General features: G+C 37.8%; 1 protein-coding gene across 2 annotated transcripts in view; it reads right to left on the minus strand.

Moving 5' to 3' along the window:
• Positions 1-14783, minus strand: part of odad2 (outer dynein arm docking complex subunit 2) — a 390232-nt gene that overhangs the window by 57582 nt on the left and 317867 nt on the right. For both annotated transcript variants that reach the window (XM_072576026.1, XM_072576027.1), the window contains exon 19: positions 13805-14026. In XM_072576026.1, coding sequence (XP_072432127.1) covers positions 13805-14026 — 222 coding nt within the window. The remainder of the gene's footprint in view (positions 1-13804; positions 14027-14783) is intronic.

Raw genomic sequence — 14783 nt, forward strand, 5'->3', positions numbered from 1 at the left:
TACCTATCGCATTCTTAGCTACCTTCTCTCCAACCTAACCCTGTCCCATTTATCTCTCAGGCCCTTGGCCCACAAGCCTCATTCCTGATGAAGGGCTTTTGCCCAAACCGTTGATTTTCCTGCTCCTCGGATGCTACCTGACCTGCTCCGCCTTTTGAACACCACACTCTCGACTCTGATCTCCAGAATCTGCGGTCCTCACTTTCTCCTACCATATTGCACAGTTATGTAACAATGAAATCTTTGCAAAATTTATTATAGGTCTAACTGTAAAGAAAGAAAAAGCTCTGTTACTTTTGAGATCTCCCTTAAGCTACTCTGGGAATGCATTATAACTATTTTGGTTACACTAAAGTATAATTGATTAACAGCTTTACTGGGCATTTTCATTAAAATGGCAGTAAGATGCATTTACACTACAATTTCAGATTTGGTGTGAAAAATCTGTGGTAAACGTGGATAGTTTGAATCCAGACAAGTCCTACAGACAGAATTAAGCAAACAGGGACTCTTCTTTAGAAAGTCTCACTCTAGTTCTGCATTCTGGGAACGTGAACCTGAATTTAGGATTTACTAATGATATAATGTTAGCGCAAAGTGAAATTGCTTCACATTGATGCTTAAGTCAAACTACTCTAAGTAATTGCTCAAAACAATGCTGGTGCATTTGTTGTGTCTTATAAAGTGCAATTTATTTTGGTCATAGAGTCATAGAGTCAGACATCACGGAAACAGACCCTTTGGTCCAACTTGTCCATGCTGACCAAGCTTCCCAAAAAAACGAATCCCATTTGCCTGCATTTGGCTCATAACTCTCTAAACCTTTCCTATTCATGTATCTGTCCAAATTTCTTTTAAATGATGTAACTGTATCCACCACTTCCTGAGGCAGTTCATTCCACGTACAAACTACCCTCTCTGAAAAAGTTGCCTCTCAGGTCCTTTTTAAATCTTTCTCCTCTCAGTTTCTCCTCTAGTTTTGAAATTTCCTACCTTAAGGAAAAGACCTTTGCTATTCACCTTCTCTATGACCCTCATGATTTTATAAACCTCTATAAAGTCACCCCCTCAACCTCCTATGTTCCAGTGAAAAGATCCCAGCCTATCCAGCCTCTCTAACTCAAATCCTCCGGTCCTGGCATGATAGTTAGGGTAATGAATATCCAGAGGTATTAGAATAGAAGAAAATGGATGCCAATGGTAATACTAAATTAATATGTGCTGATTGTTCCTACTATGTTTCAGTAAAGCCCTCCAAGCAATACATTCTCTCAGTCAGTCCAAAAGTTACGTGCTTTTGCCTTTTTTCTATTTACATTAAATTAATGTGAAAGCACATAGTAACTTTTTTTCAGAGATAAAATCTAAATTTTTAAGGTATCTAAATCAGTCTAACAATGTATTCTGACTACATTTTGAAATTAAACAAAAATGTTTTAATACATTTGGCAAGATATTTTCCCATCAAAACTAGCTAATAAAATCAGATTTTGTCAACTTCACTTGTCTGCACTCTTTCTTTGCCAGTTCTTGAAACCTTACTTTATATTTTGGGAGCTTGTTTAATTCTGCATTAATAATTATTTTTCTGGCAAAAATAAAAGCTTAGTGATTAGAGATAGACAATACAAAAGTTATCAATCCTATATTTTCCGAGTACCAACACCATTAACTTCTAACTTAGGAATGCAGTTGACATACTTAATCTTCTGAGTCTATGTCAATTCTGTCAGTGGTGCTTCTGGATTTTGTGAGTTACTATTGATATTGACTAATATTCAGGATAGCTGAAGGCAAAAAATCTTTAAAAATAAAAGAGTGACTGAAATTGTGACCTGGAATATTACTAAAACTGAATAATAAGTACTTATTCACCAAAAAAAACAGCACTTGCTATAAACCAGATCATTTCTACACATGGCAGAATTCCAGTTACAAAGTTGCAGGATTTTTGTCATGAATGTCATTGGCAACAATACAGGTAAGGTGAATTCCAGTGCAACTTAATGATATTCTATTTAAAACTGCAGTATCTCAAACTGAATGTTCACTTCATTGTAGGAAAATGCTGCCGACTAACTCTTTATTTTGCTTTTATTCTTTATGATTTCTCTCTTAATTTCTGTGCTTTCTCTTAGTTACATGCAATTTCACATGTCATTACTGACCCACATTATAAAAATATATTTCCTAGAGACTGGACTTGTAAATAATCATAATAATGATTTGGTACAATATTTTTGTGCTATGCCAAAAAAAAAATGCCATTAGGATCATTAACAAATTCTGAAATACAGTACAGTAACAATGTTTTTTTAACACAAGTCTACACAATCATAGCCTAGGATGATAGGTCATTGTACAGGGGCATAAAAATAGAAATAAAAAACTTAGTCATGAAGAACTCTGCCAGAAATGATTTCTCAATTTTGCTCAGGAGATAACTGATTCAAAAACATTGTCACATCCATGAAGTAATTAAACATAGCAACTTTGAACACAAACAATGCCCCAGTACTTCTTTTCATGATATCTAAGAAGAAATTGAGCAAATTTTGTTTCCAGCAAGGAGCACATCTAACTGAATCGTGTGCTTGCAAACTTTCAATTTAGAATAATATTGCTGCATCATTTTTGGGCATCCGAGATTTCTGAAGATTCAGTCAACTGTGGTTCCCATCAGCAAAGCTGGATTGTGGAACTAAAAAGAGAAAACTAAAACAAACACAGATCTGTATGCACAAATTTGAAAATGCAACAGGTGAAATGATAACTTTAGAGTATCGATGACGTCATGCTAAGTGTGTGGCCTGTATCTATTGGTTGCTGTTCCACATAACATTTGGAGTGGAACTTGGGAGAAAGATGGGCTTATCCTATTTTTCACATATGGGTGCAATGATTCTCAACCTATCCATGTTGGTACCATTGGAAATTTGGTAAATTTGGTTCTTCCACCTTATTACCATGCTTACAGCATTGAGCTGAATGTCTTCTACCTTGCTGACTTCTTCTGTATGCTGCTGCAAGTTGAACAATGTGCTAATAACACATGATCCTGCCACCTTTCTGCTTTTATAGACAATCTGTCCCTCTTAAATGGAATCTGCACTGAATAATAGTGTTTCAATTTAAAACATGGAAACTGAAACATTAGTGCAGGGAGATTTCCAGGATGAAGGATGCTGCATAAATGGCATTAGTGATGAAGGTCAGTAAAAGGAGTGACACTATGATTCCAGAGGGCACCATGAGACCCTCAAAAATCACCCTCAGAAGACAATGAAAGAAACTGGCCAGGGTTTTTGATTCCTAGCACCAGATTTGAGATTGGCAGCACTGCCACAAGCAGCTTAATTACCTCATGTGGCTGATCAAGGTCAGTAAAAATATCTTCACGTGATGTCATTTACTCACCATGATAGTCTCAAGCTGCTCAATGCACCACAACTGCTTCCACACCATTGCACAGCTAAAGTAATGTTGTCAGTCTCATATACACCTCAAGCTGTCTCCACACACGTTCAACTATTTAGCTATAGAAGACATAGCACCAAACACAGCACTACACAAGTACATTCTGCTCTCTCTTGTGGAAGGTAAAATGTCACATAATAAAGAGACAGGGCAGAACTGGTTGGGGCAAAGAAATCCTGGTTTTCCACAATCCTGTAAGGATATGGCTCCTGATAGCTAGGCTGCAATAAAGGCTGTGCCATCCAGTGTCACTCAGAACATTGAGAAAATGAGGATATTCCAGGATTACATTCCTTTTGAAATTCCAGATCATCTTCCTTCTACTATCCATTATGATAAGCAGAATGCCAGGGACCTTCTCCCTTCCTTTCTCTGCCCTGCTTTCTCTCTGACATTTTCTGCTTTTGGGCACCCAAGAACTGAAAGAAACTCAATTATGCTCACTTGTGCTACCTTCAGAAGCATTTGAAGATCAAATAGTAAGGCAAAATACCAGACACAGTATTCAATTGAGGTGGCATGCCAAGCAACACACTATACTGAGACAGTAACAACTTAGTTGGGCTGGTCATGTAGCCAAGAATGTTTGACATTTGTTTACAAGAATAAATTTTGTATGGAGAGCTTGATTCTGGGGTACCATTCTCATGGCAGTCAAAGGACACTCAGGAGGCTTCAGTCAGGAGTTTTGATATTGAATTTGAGTTGCGGCAGAATGTCACTCAGAATGGCTGCACCTAATTTAACAAAGTGAAAACAATGTTGCCTCCTTGAAAAGCAGATGCATTTCAAAGGGATAGGAAAAATGAAAGGAGCAAGAATTCCAAGCAAGAAACTTATCGAAAACTCAATTGTCTGCAGTATTCTATCATGTTTATTGCAAAACCTTCTTTGCACAGACCTGCCTTATCAGCCACGTAAGTACCCACTGGAATCCCACTAAACACACCAGATGATGAATTAAAAACAAGAAGTTCTACACACAATCAGCATGATTTGCAGTATCTTGGTTCATCTCAGTATCAGCATTTCAGATTTCTAGTATATGCAATGCTTTGCTTTTATTATCCCAGATGATGAATTTGGTCATTTAAACCTCAAACAAAATTACCTTGGAGGTTATAGTAGTATGATGAGTCGCTGAGAAGGACTGGGCTGTAGTCAGGCCAAGGGTAAAAGAATTGTTAGCCAGCTCATCTCAGATGGATAGGTTTCTGATGGGTCCTTTTAGACAGGACTCAAATGAAGACTTCAAATGGACTACATTGGGAGCTAGATATTTCAGACAATCTTTTGTCACTGTCAAGGAGCAAGGAGGAGCCGGTCTCCAAATTGGCAGAGGACATCTCCGCAGCTTCTGTTCCATCTCCCTATCATGTTATAAACCTAGAATTACTCCACTACTGCTCTTTATGCCTATTTCAGCCCTTATGAGGGCAAGACACCCATTCCAGATATTAATCTAGTAAACCTCTGAACTTACACGAATGTATTTACGTTCTTCTTTAATTCGGGAGACCAACAATGTAGACAATACTCCAGATGAGTTCTCACCAGTCCCTTGAATAATAGAAACAAAACCTCCATACTTTGTATTCAACTCCCTTCACAAGAAATGTTAACATTCCATTTTCTTTCTTAATTACTTGTTGTGCCTGCATTCTATGCTTTTGGGATTCTTGCCACTTGTCGTGTTGGATTCCTCTATTTCTCTGAGTTCTACAATGTCTTACCATTTAGGCAATATGCGTCTTATTTATTCTTCCAACTAAATTGGATGATTTCACATTTTCCCACATTAGACTGCATTTGACAGATCTTTTCCCATTCACCTAAACTATCTATATTCATTTGTAACCTCCTTATGTCCTCTTCACAGCTTACTTTTCAATTTTACTGATCAGAAAATTTGGCAACCATACTTTTGGACTCTTCATCCAACTAAGTTGTAAAGAGGTCAGACCCAAGCATTAATCCTTATGGTACACCACTCATTAGAGACTCGTTATAGACTCATTAGATCTTGCCAATTCAACAATGACCCATTTATGCCCTACTCTCTTCTTCCTATAAGCTAGCTAATGTTCAAACCATGTCAATATGTTACCTCTTACACAAAGAGTTTTTAATTTCCGTAGAAACCTTTGATGTGACACTTAATCAAATGCTTCCTTCAGAAGCAATGTTGGAATTGGAATATTAATTCTTTCGCTCTCCACTGATGTTGCCAGACCCGCTGAGTTTCTCCAGAATTTTCTGTTTTAATTCTAAATTTCAAACATCTGTAGTATTGTGACTTAACTAAGACAATGGGACACTGTCCATAAGGTTTTTTTTGATATATTCATTCCTAGGATGAAGGCATCACTGGCTGGCCAGCATTTATTGCCCTAAATTCCCAAGGATAATTAAGAGTCACGTTGGGTTTGAAGTCACAAGTAGGCCAGACCAGGTAAGGAGAGCAGATTTTCTTCCCTAAAGTGCATTAGTGAAACAGGTGGATTTTTATACCAATCAGCAACAGTTACATATTGCCATTAGGCCAGCTGTCTGTTTCAGATTTTGTTCACTTGAATTCAAATTTCACCATAGAACAGTGGCTTGGGTTTCTAGTATAGTGACATTACCATTATGCCACTGCCTCCCCATTCTGTGAGCATAAGTACGTCAGGCTGTTTTTTGACAGGTCCATCGGTCGTCTCTCCCAGCCCAACCTTACCTCATGTGACAAACTGCCCCTTCCAGATCTTAGCTTGGTAGACCTTCTCCGAACTTCCTCCAATCTCCTTTCGTAAATAAAGTTTTCAATACTGTGCATAGTACTCCAGATGTGATCTCACCAGTACCCTGTATAACCGATGCATAATTCTAACCACTTCGGTAATTTGCTTCATTTTTATTCTACCTGCCAAATAGACAATTTTACATTTTCCTACGATATACTACATCTGCCATATCTTTACATGATCACTTGGGCTATCAATATATTTTTGGAGCTTCCTTATGTTTTATTCACAATTTAATTTCCTACCTATCTTTGTGCTATCAGCAAATTTAGCAGCTGTACCTTCCATCCCTTCAACTAAGTGATTTGTAAATTTTAAACAGTTGAGGTCCCAGCACTAATCCCTGTGGCACACCACTCATTATGTTTTGCCATCTGATAAAAAGACCTTTCATGCTTACTCTCTGCTTCCTCTTAGCCAGTGAATCTTTATCCATGCCAGGCCTTACACAGTGAGCTTTTATTTTCCACAATAACATTTGATATGACACGTTATCAAATGCCTTCTAAATATCTAAGTACATCCAACGGTTTCCCATTATCCACAGCATATGCTACATCTAAGTATCCTACTGTAATTTCTTTAATAATATTTTCTAGCATTTTCTCTGAGATAGATGTTAAGCTAATTGGCCTATAGTTTTCTGCTTTCTGTCTCTTTCTCCCTTTTTGAATAAAGGAATTACATTTACTATTCTCCGATATAATGGGGCTTCACTTGAGTTAAGTGAAATTTAAAAATTAAGGGGCAATTCTGCCCCTTTAGCCTTCTCTGCCATTTAGTATGGAGTAAGTATCTCTATGAATTTGTCCTGGTCCATTCACATTAATGCTACAGTCAAGAAAGCAACCAACTCCTCTACTTCCTCAGAAGGCTAAGGAAATTCAGAATGTCCACAATGACTTTTACCAATTTTTATATCTGCCCCATACAGAGTATCCTATATGGATGCATCACAGCTTGGTATGGCAACTATTCTACCCAATACTGCAAGAAATTATAGAAAGTTGCGAACGTAGCCCAGTCCATCATGAAAATCAGATTCCCTTCTATTGACTCCATCGACACTTACTGCTGCCTCAGGAAAGTAGCCAATATAATAAAAGACCTCTCCCACTCTGGTTACACTAGCTTCCACCCTCTTCCATTGGGCAGTAGACACAAAAGTTTGAAAACACATATCAAGAGATTTAAAAATAGTTTCTTCCCAGGTGTCATCAGACTTATGAATGGATCTCTCATACATCAGAGCTGACCTTTCTCTGCACTTTCTCTGTAGCTGTAACATTATATTCTGCATTCTGTTCTATCAGCCTGATATACTTAAAGTATGATTCTTCTGGTTAGCACATGAAACAATGTGTTTCACTGTACCTTGGTACATGTGACAATAATAACTCAAATCAACTTCTACCAAGGTAGAGTAGGGCCTCTGAGCCCAGGACGCATTCGTTTTGTCTGCTTTATATTTCTTCTTTTTCCTCTCTTTTGTCCTTTTTTAATATTTTATTTTACTTAGCTCTTGGTGAAGAGCTCAGTCGCAGCAATAGCATCGGCAGCAGTGAGTGTTTCCAGCAGTGCGGACTCTTGCGACGTCAGGGTTCCTGGTAGCTTCTGCATTGTTGAGGCAGACAACTCATGGCTGCTGTGGTGGAGGCCAATTTGATTTACTGATGGCGCCTGTGTCCAATGTAGATTCATGCAGGTGGCGGTGGAGGTGAGTTTAAGCCCAATACAAAACCCAGCAGCATCAGCAGCAGCTGCATTGGTGAGGTAGGCCTGAAGCAGAGTCATGGCGGTGGCAGAGTCATGTTTGGGCCGGTGCAGTAGCCAGCAGCATCGCTGGAGTCTGCATTGGTGAGGTCCAGCGAGGACTCATACTGCTGAGTTGTGGCTAGATGGAGCTGAGGAGTGGCGACTTTTGTTCCAGTGTAGTGGCATGGTGAAGGGAACTTGTGCCTGGCCACCATGCCCAAGGCCCATGATGGTCCATTAGGACTTGAACACGTCAGCCTGTAGCTCCAGCAATTTATTCAGTACCACTTCTCTGTTGATTGTGATTCCCCAGAATTCATTCCTTACTTCCATTTCTTGATTTAATTCTGTTTTTGGGATATTACTTTAATCCTCTACAGTGTCGACTAATGCATAATTCCTGTTCAATACATCTGCCACTTCCTTATTGTTCATTATTAATTCTTGAGTCTCATTTTCTGTAGAACACACACCCACATTGTTAAACATTCAGAGAAACCTTTACAACCTTTGTTTATAGTTCTGGCTAGCAGCTTGTGGACTCTAACTTTTTCCTCTTTATTAATCTTTGGTCTTTCTTGTTTTTTTTTATTATTCTGACCAATTCTCTTACCTCCCACCTGTTTTTACACAATTACATATTTTCTCTTTTAGGTTGACACTACCTCTAACACTTCTAGTGAACCATAGACAGTGGGCTCAGTCCTTGGAATTTTTCTTACATTGGAATGTCACTGTTGTGATTTTAGAAATATTCCTATATAGTTCTGCCACTGCATCTCTATTGACCTATCCTTTAATATAATCTGTTAAGGCACATTAGCTTGTTGTGCTTTCATGCCCTTATAATCTCCCTTCCTTAAATTTAGAAGAAAGACTCTCAGACCCACTCTCCTCTCCCTCAAAGTGAATGTAAAATTCAATCGTGTTATATCACTGCTACTTAGGGGTGACTTCGATGTGGGATAATTAATTCTATCTCATTGTACATTATCAGGTCAAGTGTGGCTTGCACTTTGATTGGGTCCAGAATATGCTGTCCTAAGACATTATCCCAAAATTATTCTATGAACCACTTATATAGGCTACCTTTGCCATCTGATGTTTTTATTCTATGTACAGTTAATAATTATCCCTATAATTATCACCATGCTTTTCTGACAAAGTTTCATTATTAATCCCATTATGCTCCATCCTACTATGTGGCTATAGTTAAGGCATGTACACAATACATACAGCTGACTGGCTTCCTGAATGCAAATTTTGCCCCTCTATTGTCTAATTAATTAACAAATTTACCAGCTTTTCTAGCTTCCTCTCATTCTGAATTGCAATGTATCCTTCAAAATTTAAGTCTCAGTCCATGTCAGTCTGCAGCCATGTCTCTGCAATGGTTACCAGATCATATTTATGCATTTCTATTATGCTGTCAGTTCATCTGTTTGTTTTGAATGCCACATGATATTAATTTAATCTTTTAGTCTTTATGTAAATTCTATTCTTATTGGTTGCTTCACTCTTAGATTTGCACTCTCTATTCCTGTTTATCACTTCCAATGTTTATACCTTCCTATTTGTACTCGATGTTACTCTTTCATTTACAACATAAGAACATAGGAAACTAGAACAGTAGTAGGCCCTCAAGTCTGCCCTGCCTTTGAACAAGATCAGGGCTGATCTGTCCCAGTGCTCAACTTCTCATTTGTTTCAACGTCTCACAGCCCTCATCTGAATAATATTTCAAAAATGTATCTTTCTCTTCTTTAAATGCTTTCAGTGATCTAGCTTCCAAAACTCTCTGGTAGAAAATTCTAGATATACACTATCCTCTGGGAGAAAAAAATTCCTTTGCATCTCAGTTCTAAATGAACATCCCCTTATTCTGTCCCTTACTTTAAGATTGCCTCACTTGAGGAAACATCTTCTCAATATTTACCCTGTTGAGGTCTCCTCAGATTCTTCTATGTTTCAATGAGATCACCCCTCATTCTTCTAAATTCTAGAGAATTAAAATCTCACCTGTTTAGCTGCTCCTGATAAGTTAACCTCTTCATCCCAGTAATTGACCTGATGAATCTCCTTTAAACTACCTCAAATGGCATGATATCCTTTGTTAAATACTGTGTAAAATTGTGCACAGTACTCCAGTAGCTGCCTCAACAACAGCCTGTACAATTGTAACAAAGACTTCCCCATTTTTAAAATCTATCCTCCAGCAATAAAGACTAAAATTCCACTTGCTGTCTTAATTACATGCTGCACCCGCATGCTAACTTTTTGTGTTTCATGCACAAGGACACCCAGGTCCCTCTGCACTGCACTTTTTCTCTCCACTTAAATATGAGCCAGCCTTTTGATTTTTCCCAGTAAAGTGCATGATCTTGCATTTTGCTATATTAAACTTCATCTGCCAAGTTTCTGCTCACTCACTAACCAATCTTTATCCCCTTGCATATTCCTTATGTCCCCATCTCAACATACCCTCCAACCTATTTTTGTATTATCAGCAAATTTGGATATATCATACTCAATTCCCTCTTCCAAGCCATTAATCTCAATAGTAAATAAATGATCCTTGCTGAACTCCACCTGTTACATCTTTCCAACCTGATAAAGACACATTAATCCTGACTGACTGTCGTTTGTGTGTTAACGCTGTTTGTCCATGCAAATACCATGAGTGCCTATTTTGTGCACTCTTATAATGTGGCACCCTTATCAAATACCTCCTGGAAATCCACATGTACCAATCTACATATTCTCCTTTATCAACATTGCTTGTTAAAAATTGCTTGTTAGTGGGCGGCACAGCGGCACGGTGGTTAGCACTGCTGCCTCACAGCCCCAGAGACTTGGGTTCAATTCCCACCTCAGGCGACTGACTGTGTGGAGTTTGCACATTCTCCCAGTGTTGGCGTGGGTTTCCTCCGGGTACTCCGGTTTCCTCCCACAGTCCAAAGATGTGCAGGTCAGGTAAATTGGCCACGCTAAATTGCCTGTAGTGTTAGGTAAAGGGTAAATGTAGGGGTATGGGTGGGTTGTGCTTCGGTGGGGCGGTGTGGACTTGTTGGGCCGAAGGGCCTGTTTCCACACGTAAGTAATCTAATCTAATCTAAATCCTCAAAGAACCCCAGCAAATTTGTCAAATATGATTTCTATTTCTCAAAACTATGCTGACATTCCCTCTAAATCCTCCCTCTTGTACCACAAGAGTTAATTTAGTTAATTTAGCATGCAGCCTGCAGCCCTCATTCTCATCTACATAAACCTAAAGAACTTTACATCTGTTGGACATTTGGAAAGACTGAGTTCCTGCATTCATGCTCTCTGTGTCCTCTTACTGCCTCACTTGCTGTCAAAACCTCCTGTCCCTGAATACTGATCAAACCAAACAACTCAAGCCTAGGAAGTATAACAACGAATCTAGGTGGCTTTCCCTCCTCCCTGATGCATCACAGTGCCTGTATTGAGTCATGTTTTTATGTATTTTATCAATCTTACTACCAGTTGCTGTACTTTGTTGAACCTTAGGATAGAATGAACCTTCGTCCCTTAACAGATATTGGTCATATAATAAGCTTCTTCTCCTTCAACTGAGGCTGAAGAAGTTTAGGAAAAGCAAAAGCTACAATACATCTCTTTTACATCTTCCTCAACTTACTTATTCATGAAATATCCAGCACTTTATTGTATTGTATTATCATGAAGGTAGGAACAGAATTACAAAATTTGAAAATTACAAGTATTCATCATAGGCACATTTATTAAGCAGAAATGAGAAGATAATGTAAAGCTAGCTTGCTACAGACATGCTGCTGAGTCAATCTCTAAGTTTGAACTGCCATTGAGAAAGTGAAATTGCAGCTTTTATCAATTAAGTCATCTGAGATGTCACATTTCTTACTCTTGCAAGTTCATTAAAATACTCCCATGCTTCTATTTATAAAGCCAAGGATACTATATGTTTGCCATTTAACCACTTCGTAATTTGCAGTGATTTATGTAGAAATTTCCCTAAGTTTCTCTGTTCTTACTGTCCCTTTAGCATTGCACCCTTTATTTTGTTTTGCTTCTCCTTGTTATATTTAACTAATTATATCTCTTTGAACCTTTGTCCATTAAATTTCAACTATCGCCTGTTCATTCATTGCACAAGTATTTCGATATTTTGTGGAAGTTTATAACTAACCTTCTCATAGTTCACAATAACTTTCAGGTTTTGTATCTTATGCAATTTATGAAATTGCGTCCTTTACTCCCCAACTATCTCCCCAGTCTACTGTAAAATAACTATAGAATTTTAGTCCCTTGCAAGTGTATTTTCAGGCCTGTAAAATTTGTTGGGAATACATATTTATATTTATACTATGTGGTGCATTAGAAGGTACTGAACTCTTTAGACACTGGTTTGGATTAAAAATATTGTTTTTGACCAAAACTGTGAAGAGAACCCATGTAGCTATTTGGGAATGAGGTTAGTAGTTTCATGTGGGCTGTGAACCACTTGCTGATTGCAGAAAGTCATGTGACTTTGGAAAAGTAGCCAAGTAAAGGTTTGAGAAAGATAAGAGACGGGGTGTATTCCCTAGAATTACCAGAAAACTTCTCTACAGGTTATCAACAAGAAACCCAATAGACTGTGAAATTCTATCCCTTGGTTTTCAGACCATTGGTCAATTAAACGTTTTTTCCTTCTGTGTTTTTTAAACATATTATCTTTGCAGAGTCTTTATTGTTGTTGGTGATGTGTGAGTGTGTATGGTGTGGGATTAAAAGGGGATATAGTTCTAATTGCAGATTAAATCCTAAATGTTAACCAGTTTGCTACTTGCTTTTAAGAGTGAGATTTGTATTATAATAAACAGGTTATTTTTAGCTTGTTAAAGAAGCCTAATGAAATTCTCTTTTATTCTGCATTGCTGTACAAAAAGGAAGCAATTAGCCATTTGGTGATTGAATCAGAACATTAGAGTTATGGTGTGAGCTATGGAGTAGTGGGGCTTGGTGATCAGCAAGTGCCTTTTCATAATAAATGTTATAGATGTCTTTACTGCTACTTACATAACCATCTCAGATATGGCTGCAAATTACTGAGTAATAGACACAATATTGTAGCTAGCGGGAGGAGGTTGCCAACAAGTGAAAAGCTGACATGGGAAGATAGCATGCTTGGGCCTTGAATAGGAATAGGGCGTGGGAAGGTATTGCTTTTTCCACAAGTTCCCTTTTCTTGTCAAGATTAAACTAACTTGGCTCTAGTTGTTGGGTTTATCTTTAAATTATTTCTGGAACAAATGCAATATTTGCATTTCTCCAGAAAAACCAAAGAACTGCAGATACTAGAAATCAGAAACAAAATCAGAAATTGCTGGAAAAACTCTGCAGGTCTGTCAGCACCCGTGGAGAGAAAGCACAGTAACATTTCAGGTTCAAAGACCCTTCCTGAGGACAAACATCAACACAGCCTGTTTGGATTAAGTGGTCTCAATCCATTTTGTAATTTTCATGTCATTCTCTGCATCTCAGACAGTTCAGCACTGCACAATCACAGCCCTTTAACACTAGGGAATCTGTTGAATAAACTATAGAAAATCAGGGCCAAATCATGTTTGTTTTTAGAATGTGCTCCTTAGTTGATAGATTAAACAAAATGTTTTTATATCCATTTACTAAAATATTCCATATCCCAATTATGTTGTATGAAGAAATGAAAAAGATATTAATAAGAACATAAAAAGTAGATTAAAATATATCCACTTTTAACATTTAGGATTGCACAAGCTTACCTTAACCACACCATTTTCATGCATGGTAATGCAGTTGTTCGGATCAAATGAAAGCTGGTACAAGGCTTGTGCTGTAGCACGATGAACACGAGGACTTTTTGATTTGAGATAATGGACCAGCGGGGCCACAGCCCCAGTTTCTCCAAAGGCAACTCTGTTGTTTCCCCACTTACAACAGCAAGCAACAGCATCTGCTAAATTCTGCCGAAGCATATCATCCCTCTGTAAGAAGAGTAAAATAAACATATAGTATTTGTCATTGGGAATATTAAACATAATAAAAGCAAAATATTGCAGATAGTGGAACTCAAATAAAAATAGAAAATGCTTTGAGAAAGAGAAACTTTGCAGGTCTGGCAGCATCTGTGGAACTGTTGTGAAGAAGAGTCATCTGTGACTTGAAACAGTAAGTCTGCTTTTTTCTCTACAGATGTGTTTCCATATCAACTAATGATGATTGATACTATCAGTAATATTTCTCAAAAACAAACTCCAAGATCATTTTTCTGATTCTACAAGAAGTCAGTTGCTGAGAGACAAAATAAACATTTCATTTCATTCTTAGCTTTGTTTCTTGGAGCTTAACCATTGGATTCCAGTTCTTATACTACTATAGATCCACTCTTCACTCTTCTGAAGGCTAATATATCCATTTTAACATGTGCAGAAATGTTCACAGCACTAAATAGTAATCAGAGTTTTACATAGTGTTATTTAATTTCATGACTCATATCTTTGAACATGGTAAACACAACAAGAATAATTGTAATTTAAAGGCTGGCCTCTTTATGAGGTCAGAGTTTAAAGCAAGAAAACACTAAACAATGGATTACCTCTCTGAATTTTGTGGCAGTCAGATGTCTACAGTTGTCTCAATAAGTGGTGCAAATTATTCACATTATTTTCACAGATCAAAGAGATGTTTGGAAGCAACTGATAAATGTAAGGAGATATTAAAGTATTTATATACATTTCAGAT

The sequence above is a fragment of the Chiloscyllium punctatum genome, chromosome 8 (assembly GCF_047496795.1).
Source record: "Chiloscyllium punctatum isolate Juve2018m chromosome 8, sChiPun1.3, whole genome shotgun sequence".
NCBI lineage: Eukaryota > Metazoa > Chordata > Chondrichthyes > Orectolobiformes > Hemiscylliidae > Chiloscyllium > Chiloscyllium punctatum.